This window comes from Mastomys coucha, unplaced genomic scaffold, assembly GCF_008632895.1.
Source record: "Mastomys coucha isolate ucsf_1 unplaced genomic scaffold, UCSF_Mcou_1 pScaffold13, whole genome shotgun sequence".
Taxonomy (NCBI): Eukaryota; Metazoa; Chordata; class Mammalia; order Rodentia; family Muridae; genus Mastomys; species Mastomys coucha.
Window position 1 is genome coordinate 84,920,470 of NW_022196895.1, and position 16,488 is coordinate 84,936,957.

The 16,488-nt window shown below is 36.2% G+C and overlaps 1 protein-coding gene across 10 annotated transcripts in view; it reads left to right on the forward strand.

Annotated features, from left to right (window-relative positions):
* Cd226 (CD226 molecule) overlaps positions 1-16,438 on the forward strand; it is a 98,251-nt gene extending 81,813 nt beyond the window's left edge. For all 10 annotated transcript variants that reach the window (XM_031366223.1, XM_031366228.1, XM_031366227.1 and 7 more), the window contains 3 exons: positions 8,032-8,128; positions 13,254-13,311; positions 14,497-16,438. In XM_031366223.1, the coding sequence (XP_031222083.1) occupies positions 8,032-8,128; positions 13,254-13,311; positions 14,497-14,610 (269 nt within the window). In that variant the 3' untranslated portion in view covers positions 14,611-16,438. The remainder of the gene's footprint in view (positions 1-8,031; positions 8,129-13,253; positions 13,312-14,496) is intronic.
* The last annotated feature ends 50 nt before the right edge of the window (positions 16,439-16,488 follow it).

Genomic DNA, 16,488 nt, shown 5'->3' on the forward strand with positions numbered 1-16,488 from the left:
TTTGGAGGGGAAACTGGGAAAGGAGAAATTTACATGTAAATAAAGAAAATATCTAATAAAAAAATCATATGAAAAAATAAAACCTTTTGAAAAGAACAAATAAATATACAATAATTGAAATAACCAAAAAAGAAAATATCTAATAAAAAAAGAAAATATATACGGAAAATTAAAAAAAATCAAACCTTTATTGTTCCTTGAAATTCAGATACGTAAAATTAAAACCTGAGTACTCAGCTTTGCCCCTTAAAACCCATGCATTGTCCCACTGATGAAAAAACTACAAAAAAAATCTTCCTAATACTTTGACTCTAAATGAACCATTTTTACTATTTTGTTCCTACATACAAATTTCATCCTAAAAGGCCCGAAGTATTGTCAACAGCACATGGTATATATTAATAGGTAAAGTCTTTCTGTAGGCAGAAAGCCAATTATCATTTTTAGAAATGAACTCTTGGTATCAGATTGGCAGTATTTGATTCTTAACAGAAATTCCAGTTTTGAGTATTCTAATTTAATTACTCAGATGAATATTTTATGTGAAGTATTTAAAACATACTGACTTGCATTTTGACAAATATTCAAAGACAGTATAATGGCTTTTTAGAGGGCTATTTATCTGAAAGATGAGGACATGAAGAGCAAGCGTGAATCTATCACTCTCAAAGATACATCTTCAAAGCTCAATTTGCACCTGAAAGTTATAATTTACACTGAAGTGATCCAAGAGTCCTTAATAGGTATTGACCCAATAGAGATGTATATTTTTTAACACCTGTAAAGTGTAAAATACATATTTAACAGTCTACTGACCTCTTTATAATTTATTTCCAGAATGCATTTAGCACACTTCATTTTTGTTGATGCTCAAAAGTATCCATGGTGCTATAATGTTTCAGAATGGCACTGGCATTTTATTTTATTAACTAATAGAAACTGATTTTCTCATGCACAAGTATAAATGTGAAATATCAATGCTTTTATTTCGGCTCACAGAGCTTAAATTGGCTTTAGTCATATTGAAAGTGAGCAAAGGGAAGAAAAAGCTAATTATAATTCTATGCATGAATGCAAGAAAGAATAGGTGTTAAGAGAAGACATTAGCGAAAGGTACTTCCTGTAGCTACACATTAAAGATGCTCAAGAGTCATGCTATGCAAAAGTTCCTCAATCCTGGACAGCATAAAAGACAGGTTTACAGTTATGGAAAAATACAGGTTCACAAAGTATAATTGTTTTGATATTAGTGTCATCAGTTTTCATGTCTCATTTGAAAAATTACCACTAATTCTTCATTCTTATCTGTGTGAGTGTTTAGGGACAAATATATGTATGAATATTCGTGAAGAATAGCAAAACAATTATTGACCTGTTATATAGTAAATATGTCATTGTGTAGGCAGTTTTACATCTGTACTTAACACAGGCATATATGCTAAATCTCAAATAGCTTTCTGAAAACAATTTACTGTGTTTTGCTGTTGATTACTGTTTTCTCTTTCTGACTTCAAAATGAGAGGCATCGTTTTTGAAATCTAATCATGTAATCAGCTATCATAGGATTTTTAAAAGATGAAAAATGGATGGGTAATCAAATTCTAACAGGCATGTCCAACTGTTACCTATAACCAGGATGTCTGTGAGTGCACCCCAATAGAAAATCATAAACCACTTAAACATTATGAGGTTTGCTTGCAATTTCTCTTCTAACCCAGTTCCATAATTCTTGAGTGTGAACTTTATAGATGACAACATCATGTCACAATGCCAAAAAGCCGGACATGCTAGTGTCTAGAGTATAAATCTACAGGTTTTCTACACTAACATTGTTCTTTATAATTATAATTGCTTTATGCTTTGAAAGCATGAGAAGTTTTCTTGGATGCTTGCTTAAAATAGACAGAATTCATATGTTAGATATTTAACCCAGAACTTGGGACCTACTTCATATCTTGACAAACATAACATAAACAGGACATTCATATGTTCATCTTATTTAGTGGCATTGTTTAATGTGGTTCTTGACTGTTCCAAAGATTTGGTCCCTTGATGGTACCAGTGAGAAGTGGTAGGATATTTAAGAGGTGGGGCACAGTGAGAGAGGGATCTTCAGGTCACTGAGGTGTGCCTTTGAATGGATTGTTGCCATTCTGGCTACCTTATTCTGTATAGGGGGTGAGTGGTTTTCTTACCCCAGGAGTGGTTTTCCCTTAAGACTCCTCGGTACAGTCTGCAAAGCAATGAGTTAACTTGGTTATGGATTGGAAACTATAAAATAAAACCTCATTTTTTCTAAGTTGATAGATCTTGGTATTTGCTAAAGTAGTACAAAGCTGATTAACACTCAGTATTGTTAGAATCTTGAATGCACATGGCTGTATGTTGATATGTTTTTGAGACACATCGGTCATGTTTCTCTATGTGCTACTTGCTGGCCTAAGGATGTATGCAGTATTGCTTTTTTACCCTTCAAAGAAGTTTTATCTCATCTCTACTTTACAGATGAGAAGCATGTGAAGTATGATGGGTTTAATTGGTTTATTCAAAGCTTCTTAGCTAACACATATAAGAGCTAGGCTGCAGAGGCAGGCACCCTAGCTTCAGAATTCCTGTTCTTAGCCACAGTTTCATTCTGCTCAAAGTAGAATAAAAAGTCTTGCTGCTTACCTCAGAATGGGTGTCAATGAAGTCACAGATCTCTGGCTTCCTTCTTTTAGATATTTATTCACAAGGCAGATCCACACTGAACTGATATGTGAAGAAAGTGAAAGCTCACAAGTGGGTTCTGATCTCTTACTGTTTTATTCCAGTATTGGGTGTTGCAGCTTGTCTGGTTACCACCCTCAGGCTCAGGTACTGTGTGGGTGAGTTCTTCACTTACTATTTTCCCTTTTCCAGGGGCCTTTGCATTAGTTGGTAGAGTCATTCAAGACTGTTTCCATACATAGTCTTAGGGAATTAACACAATCAGAGCAGGTGTGAGAATCCAGAGGTACGATGCTGGCTGCTGATAAATTAATTCTACACTAAAAAGAGATTAGTGGATTGTGTAGTTTAATTGTATCCAGCGAAACAGTGTTAATGTGGGAGCTTTAATTAGGCATGAAGGCTCTGTCATCATCAACTGATAAATGCCATTATCACAATAATGATTTAGTGGCTGTACTAAAGGTATCAGGTGGTACTCCTGATGAGTTTGGCACATTTACTTCTCTTTCACTTTCACCTTCTTTTGTCTTTCCACTGTCTATCACATGATGATGCAGCAAGAATGTTTTCTGCTGTCTATTGTTCTTGATTTGGTGATGGTAGTGGTGAGCAGACAGTTTCTTACTTTGTAGCCTAGGCTGGTCTAGAATCCAACATGTAGTCCAAACTGGCCTGAAACGTATGGCAATATTCCTGCCTCAGTGTCTTGAGTGAAACCCTTACAGGCATGACAAAAAACACTCAAATGAATGACAGATTATTGTCACCTAACCTCTGGTATTGTACTACAGCCACTTGAAAGGGACCCAGACACTAGAACTTTAAGAGTAGTATCTGGGTAAAGGACGATCCTAGTTTATGATATAGAAACCTGGTGATAAGTCAGCCTGCAATTAACTTTGGGCCATCACAAAAAAAAAAAAACCCAAAAAACAAAAACAAAAACAAAAAAAACCAGTGCACTCATGGCTTTGATCTGATCTACTAAACACTTATCCCATGGCTAAATCTACTTTCTTGGGCAACTACTTAGGTATCTATAAAAACTAACCAAGCAAATTTCTTTACCCCCCCCTTACCCTAACACTAACCTAACTTAAAATTTAACCCTAACCCACTTAAAATTCTTTTTTCTTCTCTTCTCATATTCTGTTCTTCTCTTTGTCTTATACACCAGACCTAAATGACTTAGGACAGTTGGATTACAGCAGTAGTTAGCAATCAGAGCTCTTCTTCCCCTCGTTGTTGGTCAGTGAAGGTTTAACCTTTAAAATACCCCAAAGAAGAAACAGAAACTTATTTTTTACACTAGCATGTGCTGGCCGTTTACATAGGAACACCATGGTACAAAGCCACACCTGGTCAAACAACAGTAATAGATAGAAGCAATTTTCTGGGGAAATGTAACTAAAAACAAGATGTCTCTGCCCAGAAAACTTCTCCCAAAGTAGAAAAGAAACAAAAGAATTTTATTTATATATTGTTTTGTTTTGTTTTGTGTTTTCTGTTTTTTTGAGACAGGGCTTTTCTGTGTAGCCCTGGCTGTCTTGGAACTCACTCTGTAGTCCAGGATGGCCTCAAACTCAGAAATCTGCCTGCCTCTCAACTGCTGGGATTAAAGGCATGCGAAACCACTTCCCTGCTGGCTTTTGTAATTTCAAATCCCACCCTCAGGGACATACTTCCTCCAGTAAAGCCACACTGTTTAATCCTTCCCAAACTGTCCCACTGATTGGATAACCAAGTATTCAAACACACAAGCCTCTAGGGGCTATTCTCATTCAGGCCACCAGAGATAACAATTTAAGGACCCTTGGGACACAACAGTCACTAGATTATAGGTTAGTGCCATGGTTTATTACGTCTCAGAAAGTTGCTTATTCCCTGGGATTTTCTTCATGTGAAACAGGAAATTGTTTATGAAGTAAAGATTATAAAACTAATTTATGTAGACAGGTATCCTCTGGAAACTTGGAGTGGTGTTAAAATACCAGTATCCACTTGATGCAAGTTTTACAAATTTTGGCTTACCATGTACCAGTGGTCTGGAATGATCTTATGCATAAAGATCAATACAACTTTACCCTTCTCTAGAAGGGTGACTCTAGTTGCAGGAGCAAGCAGTACCTGTGTTATAGAACTACTTAAACTTTACATTTCAGTATGAATAGAAATGGCTTACTTAGTTAATCCTAATTTGGATAGGGAATATGCCAGGGCCAATAAGCAGGAGAGGGTGGGGGTGTCGAGCAGGGAGGGGGGGAAGAGGAAGGGAACAGGGGTTTGTTCTTGTGTTGTTTTTTGTTTTGTTTTTTGTTTTTGTTTTTCGAGGGGAAACTGGGAAAGGAGATATCATATGACATGTAAATAAAGAAAATATCTAAAAAAATAAGTAAATTTATTAGTTTAAAAAATCTAAATGTATGTATAATTTGTACAGTTTAATAACATATAGTATTTAAAATATTTAAAGTTCTTCTATATATGTTTTATTTAAATACCAAACGTATGCTTGGCATTGATTCTATTATCATTTTCCTACTTACAAAAATAAGAGATTAACTGTCCTCTATGAGGCCATCAAGTGAAACCAAGCAGAAGCAAGGACCAGGTACCATAACTGTCCTCAATGTCTTTGCTTTTAGTTTGCTAGTTTAATTTGAGATTAGATATTTTTCCATCACATGCCAATAGTTGAAAGTTGATTGTCTTGATATTGCTGAATCTGTGAGGCCTTTCTGCTTCATTCAAATTCACTGTATATATATTCAATCTGTCCACAGAATAGGGTTTAACATTTGTGTTTATCTTTCTAATGAGCCATCAAAAGATATATTTACCCAACACTCACTTCCTCACATGTCCTGATCTAGAAATTTAGGTTTGTTAGTTGTTGGCTTCTAAAATGGTCTCAAGTATCTCAGGAGTTTGCTATGTAGCCCAAGCTGCACTTAAACTCTTGATAATACTGCTTCTAACTCCTGAGTTCTGGAATCAAAAGCATGACCCATTGTACTTGGCTCATTATCTAGATTCTACATTATTCGTGCCTTCACCCCTGTCTTAGGGTTTTACTGCTGTGAACAGACACTATAATCAAGGCAACATTTATAAGGACATTTAATTGGGCCTGACTTACAGGTTCAGAGGTTCAGTTCATTATCATCAAGGGGGGAACATGGTAGCATCTAGGCAGGGATGGTGCAGGAGGAGCTGAGAGTTCTACATCTTGATCTGAATGTTGCTAGCAGAATACTGGCTTTTAGGCAGCTAGGATGAGGGTCTTAAAGCCCCCACATACAGTGACACACCTAATCCAACAAAGCCACAGCTACTCCAACAAGGTCAAGCCTTCTAATAGTGCCACTCCCTGGGCTGAGCATATACAAACCATAACAACCTCCAACCCCTATCTCTAATGAGGACAAACAGTGGGCGTTGCTGATGGATCTGCTTCTTGCCTAGCCTGGCAGGAAAGATCTAGTGGCATTTCTATCGTGAGTCTTCTTCAAAAGTTTATAACTTAGTCATAAATACTTGGCATTAACAGAAACTTACCCTGGAGGATTGCAGGCCTAGAGAAAAATTATTCATTTATAAATTTCACTGACTTGATTTAAATTGTTTTAACTGCACTTATTCTTTTTGATAGGAGTAAAAAATAATGGCTTCATAGTTCAAGACAGTGTTGTCCTGCTATGAATCAATATAGCATTGGGATACATGAAAAAAAAAAAAACATCGGAAAAGGGACCACTGAGAACAGACAATAATTCTTTCTTTAGGGCTTGAGGGCTGGCATTATTCAACCACAGATCTATTAGCAGAACTTAAGGGGAAAAGTGAATGTTATGAACTATTGATTAACTCCTCAAAGCATTCTGTGTGCTTTCTGTTTTTCAGTCCTTACAGGTTTCAGGAAGGTGAATGCTTGCAGTAATCTGGCCATTCCCATAGCAGCTTCATGGCCATTCAGTCAGGGCAAGAAGGGAGAGCAGTAGCCCCAGGCTATACTGGTCTATGCACGACAGAACCTTCACTTCTCTATACCCATTTCTAGAAGGAAAATGCTGTTTCATGCTGACTTTAAAACATTTAGGGCTTTTCAAAGTAATATAAGTTCCATTAAATCAGATATAAAATATGAGTTTATCTTTTTCCCTCTTTTTACCAATTACCCAGCATACCATGAGATTGTTTGCATTTAGACACTAAAGAGATGGACCTGACTCTAATGGTCAGATTTATTGGAAGATGTTGATCATGGAAATATAGTTCAGACTGTAGCATTTGAAACTAGGATTAATTTCAAATTAGGACTAATTAAGAGCTTTGATAAAAAGTCCAAAGTCACATATTTGAATGCAACAAAAATGCGATCTTAGTAAACAATTCTGAGTCTACCTTTAAATGGAGTTCCACACATTTTCTTCTTTAAATGCAACCACTGAAATTCAATAAACATTGAGAAATTCCACCTGTGGGGGTGCCTTAAGCACTATTCTTCAGGAGATGTTCATCTTTCTTTTGGAGATTGGGCTTCTCCCTGGCTTGGAGCTTGCAAATTCAGCCCAGGGACCTACTTACTTTTGAAGTAGAATATAGAGTGTTACACCACAGTAAACTTTTTCGTGTGGATAGATGTCAGGTCCTTGTGATTGTATGGTAGGTGCTATTAACATTATTGCTTTTAAAGATTTATTTTTATTACTTTTACCTATATAGTGTATGTGGGTGTAAGTGGAAGTACCTTTGGAAGCCATAGGTGTCAGAGTCTCAGGAGTTGCAGTTACAGGCAATTGTGAACCAGTATATGGCTTCTGGGGATCTGCGTAAGAAGAGTAACCACTGAACCATCTTTTCAGCCCCATATTCATGTCCTTGATGTTGAACCCAACTTAATCAAAGAAGCAATAAAAATCTGTGGGGCTGGTGAGATGGCTCAGTGGGGAAGAGCACTGACTGCTCTTTGGAAGGTCATGAGTTCAAATCCCAGCAACCACATGGTGGCTCACAACCACCCATAATGAGATCTGATGCCCTCTTCTGGTGCGTCTGAAGACAGCTACAGTGTACTTACATATAATAAATAAATAAATCTTAAAAAAAAAAAAAAGAAAAAAAATCTGTGATAGTCATAAGTATTAAGGTGGCTTTCAAGGAAAATTACTTTCCCCCTTTAACACATCCAATTGTTCTTAGATTCTTTGAGTTTTGATTGTTATCCTGACATGATTAATGGATCTTTTCTTCATTCCCCTATCTTTTTTTCAGTGGAAATTTATTAAATTCATAATTCATACTATAATTTTTTTCTAGGTGGAAACAATAAACATTTTATCCTTTCCATCGTTGGAGGGTTAGTTTCACTGTTACTTGTCATCCTAATTATCGTCATTATCACTTTATATAACAGGTGAGTAAAGCAACTAATGCTGAGTCTTATTTATCTTGAATGTTTCTGATATTTAAGATTTTCTATGAATAACCCAATGACTTATGAAGCAACTTGGGGTTCATGTATGAGTGTACAGTTATGTACATAGGTAATACTGCTTTTAAAAAGGGACAAAAAATGGATAGAAAACAAGTGGAGTACTATTATAAAACAAAGCTGGAGTCACTCAAGAGTTGAAAATGTGCCCTTACATTCGTGCAAAATTCTCTGTTCTACATACATCTTCCTTTCTTCCTCCTTCATGGGAATAGCTGTCAGTTGAGAAGGTTTTGTGAGTATGTGGGTTGTGGGGGAGGGGGTGAAAAGGGCACTATGGAGGGAAGAAAAGAGGGAGAGAAGAGATTAATGTTTTATTCAGTCATATTCTTTTTAAATATATTGTAATGCAATGAACAAGTGGCAAAGAAACTTACACATTACCAGAATAACAACACAGTCTAAGATGGTTTGGTATTTCTAAAAGAAGCCACCTGGAGATGTTAAATAAACTTAACTTAGATAGGATCTGAAGGCGTGGCCCAAGAGAAAGGTTTCAGGCTCTTTCTTTTCCTCCTAGCTCTCCCATGAGCACTACTGATCTGTCTAGTATATCTCATATTTTTAATATTAGTTATGTATTTTATTTATTTATATTTCAAATACTGTCCCCGTTCCTGGTCTCACCTACTCAAGTCCCCCTCTTTTCTCCCTCTTCCCCAACCCACCCACTCACTCCCACCTCACTCTTCCAGCATCCCCCTACACTAGGCAACAAGCCACAGGATCAAGGGACTCCCCTTCCATTGATGCTAGACAAGGCAATCCTCTGCTACATATGTAGCTGGAGCCATAGACCCATCCATGTATACTCTGGTTGGTGGTTTAATCCTTGGATTTTAATTTTATTAGATAACTTCTTATACTATGTTTCAGATGGAGTGTTACCTGCTCAAGGGAGACAGGAACCACTTTTGAACATTAGAATTTTGCATGTCTTGAAAGGCACAGGCATGCAATATTTTTTTGACAAATGAATAAATAAAATTTCATTCTTCCCTTGCTGAGAATATTAACACCACATACACACACACACACACACACACACACACACACACACACACAAACACATACATACTGGTTATTATTATGGTTCTCTAGCAAGTTTATATGTCCTGTCTCCATATATTATCCATGACCCCCAATTCTTTTACTGTCATATGATGTTAATAACATTTTTCACTTCCCTACATTGCTCTCAGGCCCACTTTCTCCCTTTAACCTATCGATTTTACCTATTTCTTCTTTTGAAATAGAATTGGTGATGCCATTCTCCTGATTGATGCTTGTATTACCAAAGACACCAGAATAATCTTAGAACTCATTAAGACAGCCATCAAAAGGTGCCTTGTTTCCTGTCCTCAGTATATATAATCTTCATTTGTATTTTCCACGTTACTACTCCCCCTAATCCTGATTACTTTTGTTAAAACTGGAACTATTATATTTTTAACATATCAAACTCACTTCTCAAAAGTGAAGAATTTTGCTACCAAAATACAGTTTCTCTAATTTGACCTCAGTCCTTGGGCTTCATTCAGCATGCAAGACACTTGTCCCCTTTTCCCATGCCAGAGGTCTGTCCTCTTTTGATGTTCCTTCAAATAGACATGATGTCACTATCTGGAATAATCATGTCCTCTTCATCTGTCATCCCTTGTATCTTGCTTTGTATTTCAATTCTTCTTGTGGTTGTTATCCCTTTCAGTACATCTAAGATAATCATAATGAGAGGGTTTTTTGCTTTTCCTTTTTAGTATTTGATTGGCCTAATATGTCTAAACAGTGCATATTCAATAGTTGTCTGCACAAGTACATTGTAACACAGGGAGTCTTACCTTTTCTCCCATCATGGCAGCCTGAAGTTTTTTTCCTGAGCAAAAATTACTAAGTTAGGAAAAGACCCCCAAGTGTTAGTGTTACAGAAAATTCTGTATCACAGGAGTGATATCACAGGGACAGGCAGCAGAGCTGCAACAAGTGGGTGTCAGAAGGGAACCTCTGGAGGATCACAGATGTTGGACATGATAAGTTTTGTGTCATGAAAATGCATTACTTTTACCTGAACAACTAAATGGAACCACACTGTACATGGATGGTATCCCTTGATTAAATGTTATAAAAAGATTAGGGAGCTTGACTGCATAATCATAGGTGAAAAGCACAAAAGAAAGGGCACTCGCTCTTTCTACCTTGCCACTGGGCTGTTTTGGTTGTTACTTCAAATGGAAATGCTTTGAAAACTGACCCAAGGTTTATAACAGTGACCCAGAGTCCTAGGTCTTACCAGTTAGAATAATACTGCAGCTTCAGATGTGCTGAGTTGAACAGAAGCCAAAGTAAATTTAGACTTTACTTTTGGCACCTAGTCACCTGTGATTCTGATGTCCTTGGAACAATTCCTCTGTGTTAGATTTGTGCTATTCCATGTAGAGATGTGAAGGATAGTAATAGTGAGTTAACAGGACAGGGCAAGTACAGAGTGCTGCTCAGAATGAAAGGAGCCAGCATTTATTCTTGATATGGACATATGTTAGGTGAAATTTAATATTTAGGTTGAAAAATGTTGCTCATTTGGACATTTAGTATAAATGTGCATATGTTATTTTTAACAAATACAATGTCCTAATATGCTGGAAACTCTTTTTAGCATTGAAAATATCCCCTATGAGAAATACTTTACTATTATGCAAACCAGGACAACTGTTCAACACACACACAACAAGCTTTGGTATATGATCCAACTGTATTGTAAAGAGGACTGATTATGAAATTCTGATCACTCGTCTAGCAAATAGCAGCACAAGTTGCATAAGGAAAGCTTTGAGATCTAAACCAAGTTCTCTTTTATTCACCCTACATTGTATGCTCTAGTGTTAAGTATATAGATACACCCAAACACATAGGGAGAGACATGCACAGATATAAACACACACATATACTGGCACACATACACACACACACATTTCTTATGAATGACAATTTAACAACTGGTCAATGGCATAGATCCATACCTTTGTTTCCTCATGTACAAAAGAAGCAATAGCAACCTTATCACAAATTTTCTCAAAGAATAAATAAGAATTATTTATATAAACCTAAGAAAAATAATGTACATCATCTCTGAATAAACACAGACCCAGAAGTCCTCTACTATATGTATGTTGGGGGCCTCATATCAGCTGGTATATGCTGTCTTTTTGGTGGTCTAGTGTGTTTGAAAGAACTCGGGGGTCCAGATTAATTGATATTGCTGGTCCTCCTACAGGATCACCATTCTCCTCAGCTTCTTTCAGCCTTCTCTAATTCAGCAACAGGGATCAGCTGCTTTGGTCCATTGGTTGGATGCAAATATCTACATGTGACTCTTTCAGCTGCTTGTTGGGTCTTTCAGAGGACAGTCATGATAGATCCCTTTTTGTGAGTGCTCCATATCCTCACTAATAGTGTCAGGCTTTGGGACCTCCCCTTGAACTAGATCCCACTTTGGACTGGGGGCATCCACATGGAGATGGGGTAGGGTAAGGAGGAGGTGTGGGATGTAGAGTAGTTGGAGGGTGAATGGGGGGGGCCACAGGGAATGGAATAAGGAGTGTAAAAAATAAATTAAAAATACAATTAAATTAAAAAAAGAAAAATCATGTATGTACTTATGTGTCATACATTTACACATAGAATAAGTAAATAAATGGAGTACTAATTTCTTAAGTAAAAAATCAAATAAATGTATATAGAGTTAAGATTATGCTGAGGTCGTCGGGCTACCTCCAAGCAATTGGAAATACCCATTATAGTCAATAGCTGTTATAGATAATCTTTTCTTTGTAGAAAGAATATCTTGATTTCATGATTGCTACAGAGGAGTTATAATTGTAGATTTAAACAAAACAGGAACAAGAACTTCTCACTTCTTGTACTTAACCTATTTCTGCTACAGTTCAGTTAGAATCTTATTTGTAGGGAGATGACAGAGAGACAGGCCTGATATCCCCATAACAGCTCTTTCAATATTCTTGGCTGTAGTTATTTTTCTCCAATTCAATTACAGTATCATTTTTGTTTCTCTTATATTTATTGTTTTGAAATTTCACCCGGAACAATGGTTTACTTATATGAATGTGTTATACAGTATGGCTCTGGATGGTCTGCTTATACAGGTGATTCAGAATGGAGAAGTGTTGGATTCTAATGTGAAGGCTGTGGCTTTAATTCCAACACCATTACTAACCCATGAGATGCCAGGCAAGATGCTATTCACCTCTGAGCACTTTTCTAATCTGTTACAGTAAACCAGGTAATTTATAATAAGAACTGGAGATTCTTAAATGAAACTTAAGTCAATTATTATTGTTATCCAATATGTTAGAGTGCTAGCCTTTTAAAGAAGTCCAGAAGTCCAAAAGCTATAGCCTGTTTTGATATTATTTCACTATATAGTATCTTGTAAAACCACTGTAATTAATTGCTATTGCATTCTGCCTGGAGAATGTAGTTGTCTTTTCCTTCTATAAGCACATGAGAGTAGATAAATATGTTATTCTTTCCATCACTGTGACAAAACACCTGGAAGGCAACCTTAAAGAAGAATAGATTTATTTTGAGTCACAGTTGGGAAGTACACTCTGCCATGACAAAGAAATCATGGGTGCAAGAATATGAGTTACCTGGTCATGTATCCAGTCAGGAAGCAGAAGGAAGAGATTCCTGGTGTATTTTCTTCTTGTTATTGAGCCTTTGACCCTGGCCCATAAGATGGTGATGCCATATATGGTAGGAGTCTTCTTTCTTCAGGTTAAAATTTCCGGAAACAAAAATCACACCCAGAAATACATTTCCATGATGACTTAAAACCTAGTCAAGTTGGCAGTCACATATCACTGTGGAAAATGTACACAAAAAACAACTATTATGTGGCTTTGTAGCCATAACTACTTATTCTATTCACTAAGTACATGAATGGCTGGGCACACAGCTAGGACTTGAACAGTACAGATAACCAACGCTTAAGTGTAGTGTCTTAATATTCTGTCCTAAATTTGTATTCCAGGAAGAGACGGAGACAGGTGAGAACTCCGCTTAAAGAGCCCAGGGATAAACAGACTAAGGTAAGTTGGTTATCACTGCTCCTATTTGTTTAAAATCTCCTGTAAGAGATCTTTTATATTCAGTTGTGTATGCTATTGCTCTTTTTCCTTTCAAAGAGCTTGCAATGCTATTGCTTGTGATTCAAGTACCAAGTAGCTGGTGAAATAATTATCCTCTTATTGTTAAAAATGTTTGAAGCCAAGATTTTGAAAATATATCAGTATAAAAATACAGGACTATTTTGCTAGTTCTTGGAAAGCTGAGGCGGGAGGATTGTGAGGAAAATAGTAACAATCATAATTAACTGTTATAATTGTAGTCAGCATTACACATTACCAAAATCTGCATTATGTGTGCTTCCATAACACATTGTACAAACTTGGTAGTTTAAGACATCTATTTTTTCATAATTGAGGATTTAAACAAACAAATAAAAGGAAACATGAGAAGGATATCTACTTCTTGAGTAAATCTGGTCTTATACTTGCCTCCCAGTTTCTGGTAGTTGCCTGAAATTCTCCACAGCCATTGGGGAAATATACTAGACATAATTGAGGGTTTAAACAAACAAATAAAAGGAAACATGTGAAGGATATCTACTTCTTGAGTAAATCTGGTCTTGTACTTGCCTCCCAGTTTCTGGTAAAGGACATCTTATTTTTGAACCTGATAATCTGCCTTAAATTTACTTACCATCTATTCCATTCATGTAAATGTAATTCTAAAATATGTTTTAGAAATAAATTTTATGTAATAAGGTTAATGTTTTACCAAATTATCTGTAATGGAAATTTGACCTATATTAGTGTATTTGGAGGGTTCTATAGAATACCTTCATTGGATGTAGCTATCCAGCAATCATGGATGAACTGGGTTACCTGAAAGGGGGGCTGAAAATGAAAAGGATGAATGTAAGAGAAGGATGAAGCCAAGACAAAGTTTCTCATCAAGGCTCAAAGTTTAATAGTCAGCACTGCATTTATATAGGTAGAGCCCACAGACCCATCCTTTGTTTTAGCTGGATTGAGTTCTAAAGCAAGCTCAGCAGGCAGTCTACTCCTGTAGGAAATTGACTCCACCTGGGTTGTTAAGTCCAACTATGGCAAGCACTTAGGGTCTATTTAACCTGCTCAAGGCTGGGGGAAGGGCACAATTGGATGCTGAAATTCAGTAAGTCATTCAATGTTCTGCTATTTCTTTTGTAGGTAGCCACCAACTGTAGAAGTCCCACTTCTCCCACCCAGTCTCCAGATGATGAAAAAGAGGACATTTATGTAAACTATCCAACTTTCTCTCGAAGACCAAAACCAAAATTCTAAGCTGCTCTTTTGGAGCACAGTAGTGATGACTTTTATGGCATGGAATTTTACCCATGCTCTCCTCACCACCGGGATCTACATTGATTAAAAAAATGATTGAATTTATTTCATCTTATATATAGAAGTACTTTATTACCTGGGGACATTGTTAATAGAGATGCATCAGAAAACCCAAATCTAATGTTCATGTGTTCAAGGAACCTTCTTCCATTATGTAACAGAACAATTGAGAGAGGATTAAGGCTTTCTTGCTCTACTTGAAATTAATTGTGAGCATAAGCTTGTTTCTGGATTCATCCTACAGTGTTGGTTCTACTTACATACTACTGATCCTACTTTCATGCTGCTTCTCTCAGATGCTTCCACGATGGTTGCCAAGGACATTTGGTAGAAAGTTTACTGGCTAAACATAAGAAACAGAGTTCATTATTCTCTTATTAGCAAGAAGGCAGCTTATTATTATTCACTTATTACTATAAAGGATTAGATGACCTAAGTGAGCTATAGGTTCAAGACCAGGACTAAAGCATTACTTGGAAATTCTGAATAATGCTAAAAAGGAGGATGAAAGGAACCTAGAAGTTGAATTATTCCTAACAAACATTGACTGAAAAGACATCACTTGTTAACCAGATAAAAAGTGAGTATGCTGTGGCATCAGCATAATTCAAAAGAGTGCATGTAAAGGAATGGCTAGGAATGAGATAGTTGTATAATTATTTCTTTCTTTTCTAGTTTCAAATGCCACCCATTCAGGCCTGGCCTTCTATACAGTAAGATGGTCCAATAAGAAATAATATTTTTAATAATACTTCCTCTATTTTTGAGAATTATTTTAATATGTAAACTTGTGAGTTAAAAAACTTGCAAAATTAGCACAAGAAAAGAGATGGATGGTTTTAAGTAGTAGAATACAGTAATGTAGGAATCTGAGAGCAGAGAGTTTGGGAGGGGGTAAAGAGGAAAAGACATCACCAAATAGTGATTTATGAGAGAAAATCTGTACTTCAGAGTTTGATCAAGACAATCTCTCCCAACTCTGCTGGCACTGAGAGAATGCACCTGATGTCTGCATTTTAGATAGAGAAAAAAAGGAATATTTATGAACTAAATAAAACTATAATTATCTCAAAACTATAGTGATCATTATCAAATAGAATGGTATTTAGTATCAAAAAGACCCATTTCTTATCTCTAAAATTTTTTAAATTATCATAGTCTTTAAATCTTCATTGTGGAAAACTTCATTTAAGTTTCTGGTATGTAAATTTTGTTGCAAACTTAAGTGAAATAAATCCAAATGCTAATGCTGTTATATAGAGTCTAAAATGTAATCCATAGTTTAAGTTAATTAGTGGATATTTCATACTTTTAACCTTAAATATCATGAATGATGAATAAGCCAACTATTTTGCCAATTGCAGAAATTCAGATGGTAATAAACAAAAGTGACTGTTTTCTTAGTTGTGCTTAAATAAGAATGGTTAATTAACTCAGATTTTGACTGATAGCTTGAAGATTTTTATGTCTTTATATTTTCTCTGTGTACCCTTCCTTTCTGTATGTAGATCCCTTACAGAATTTAGTATTCATCAGGAATACTTGCTAAAACCTCTGACTCCCCATGTCTCTGTTATGCTGCAGAGATGATGTTCACTGTCTCTCTAGACATTTTTACTCAAGAAAGCACTTTAATTGCAATCTTTTTGTCCTACACAAGTCACAAAATTTCTGGAATGTGACCCCTCCAAAATTTTTGTGTCTGTTGTTCTGATTGGCAGCAGAATGATCAAAACTGAACCAACAATAAAAGATGAACATCAGAAATGAAATACAATTTTGTTTGTTTGTTTTTGTTTTGCTTTTTTTTTTTTTTTT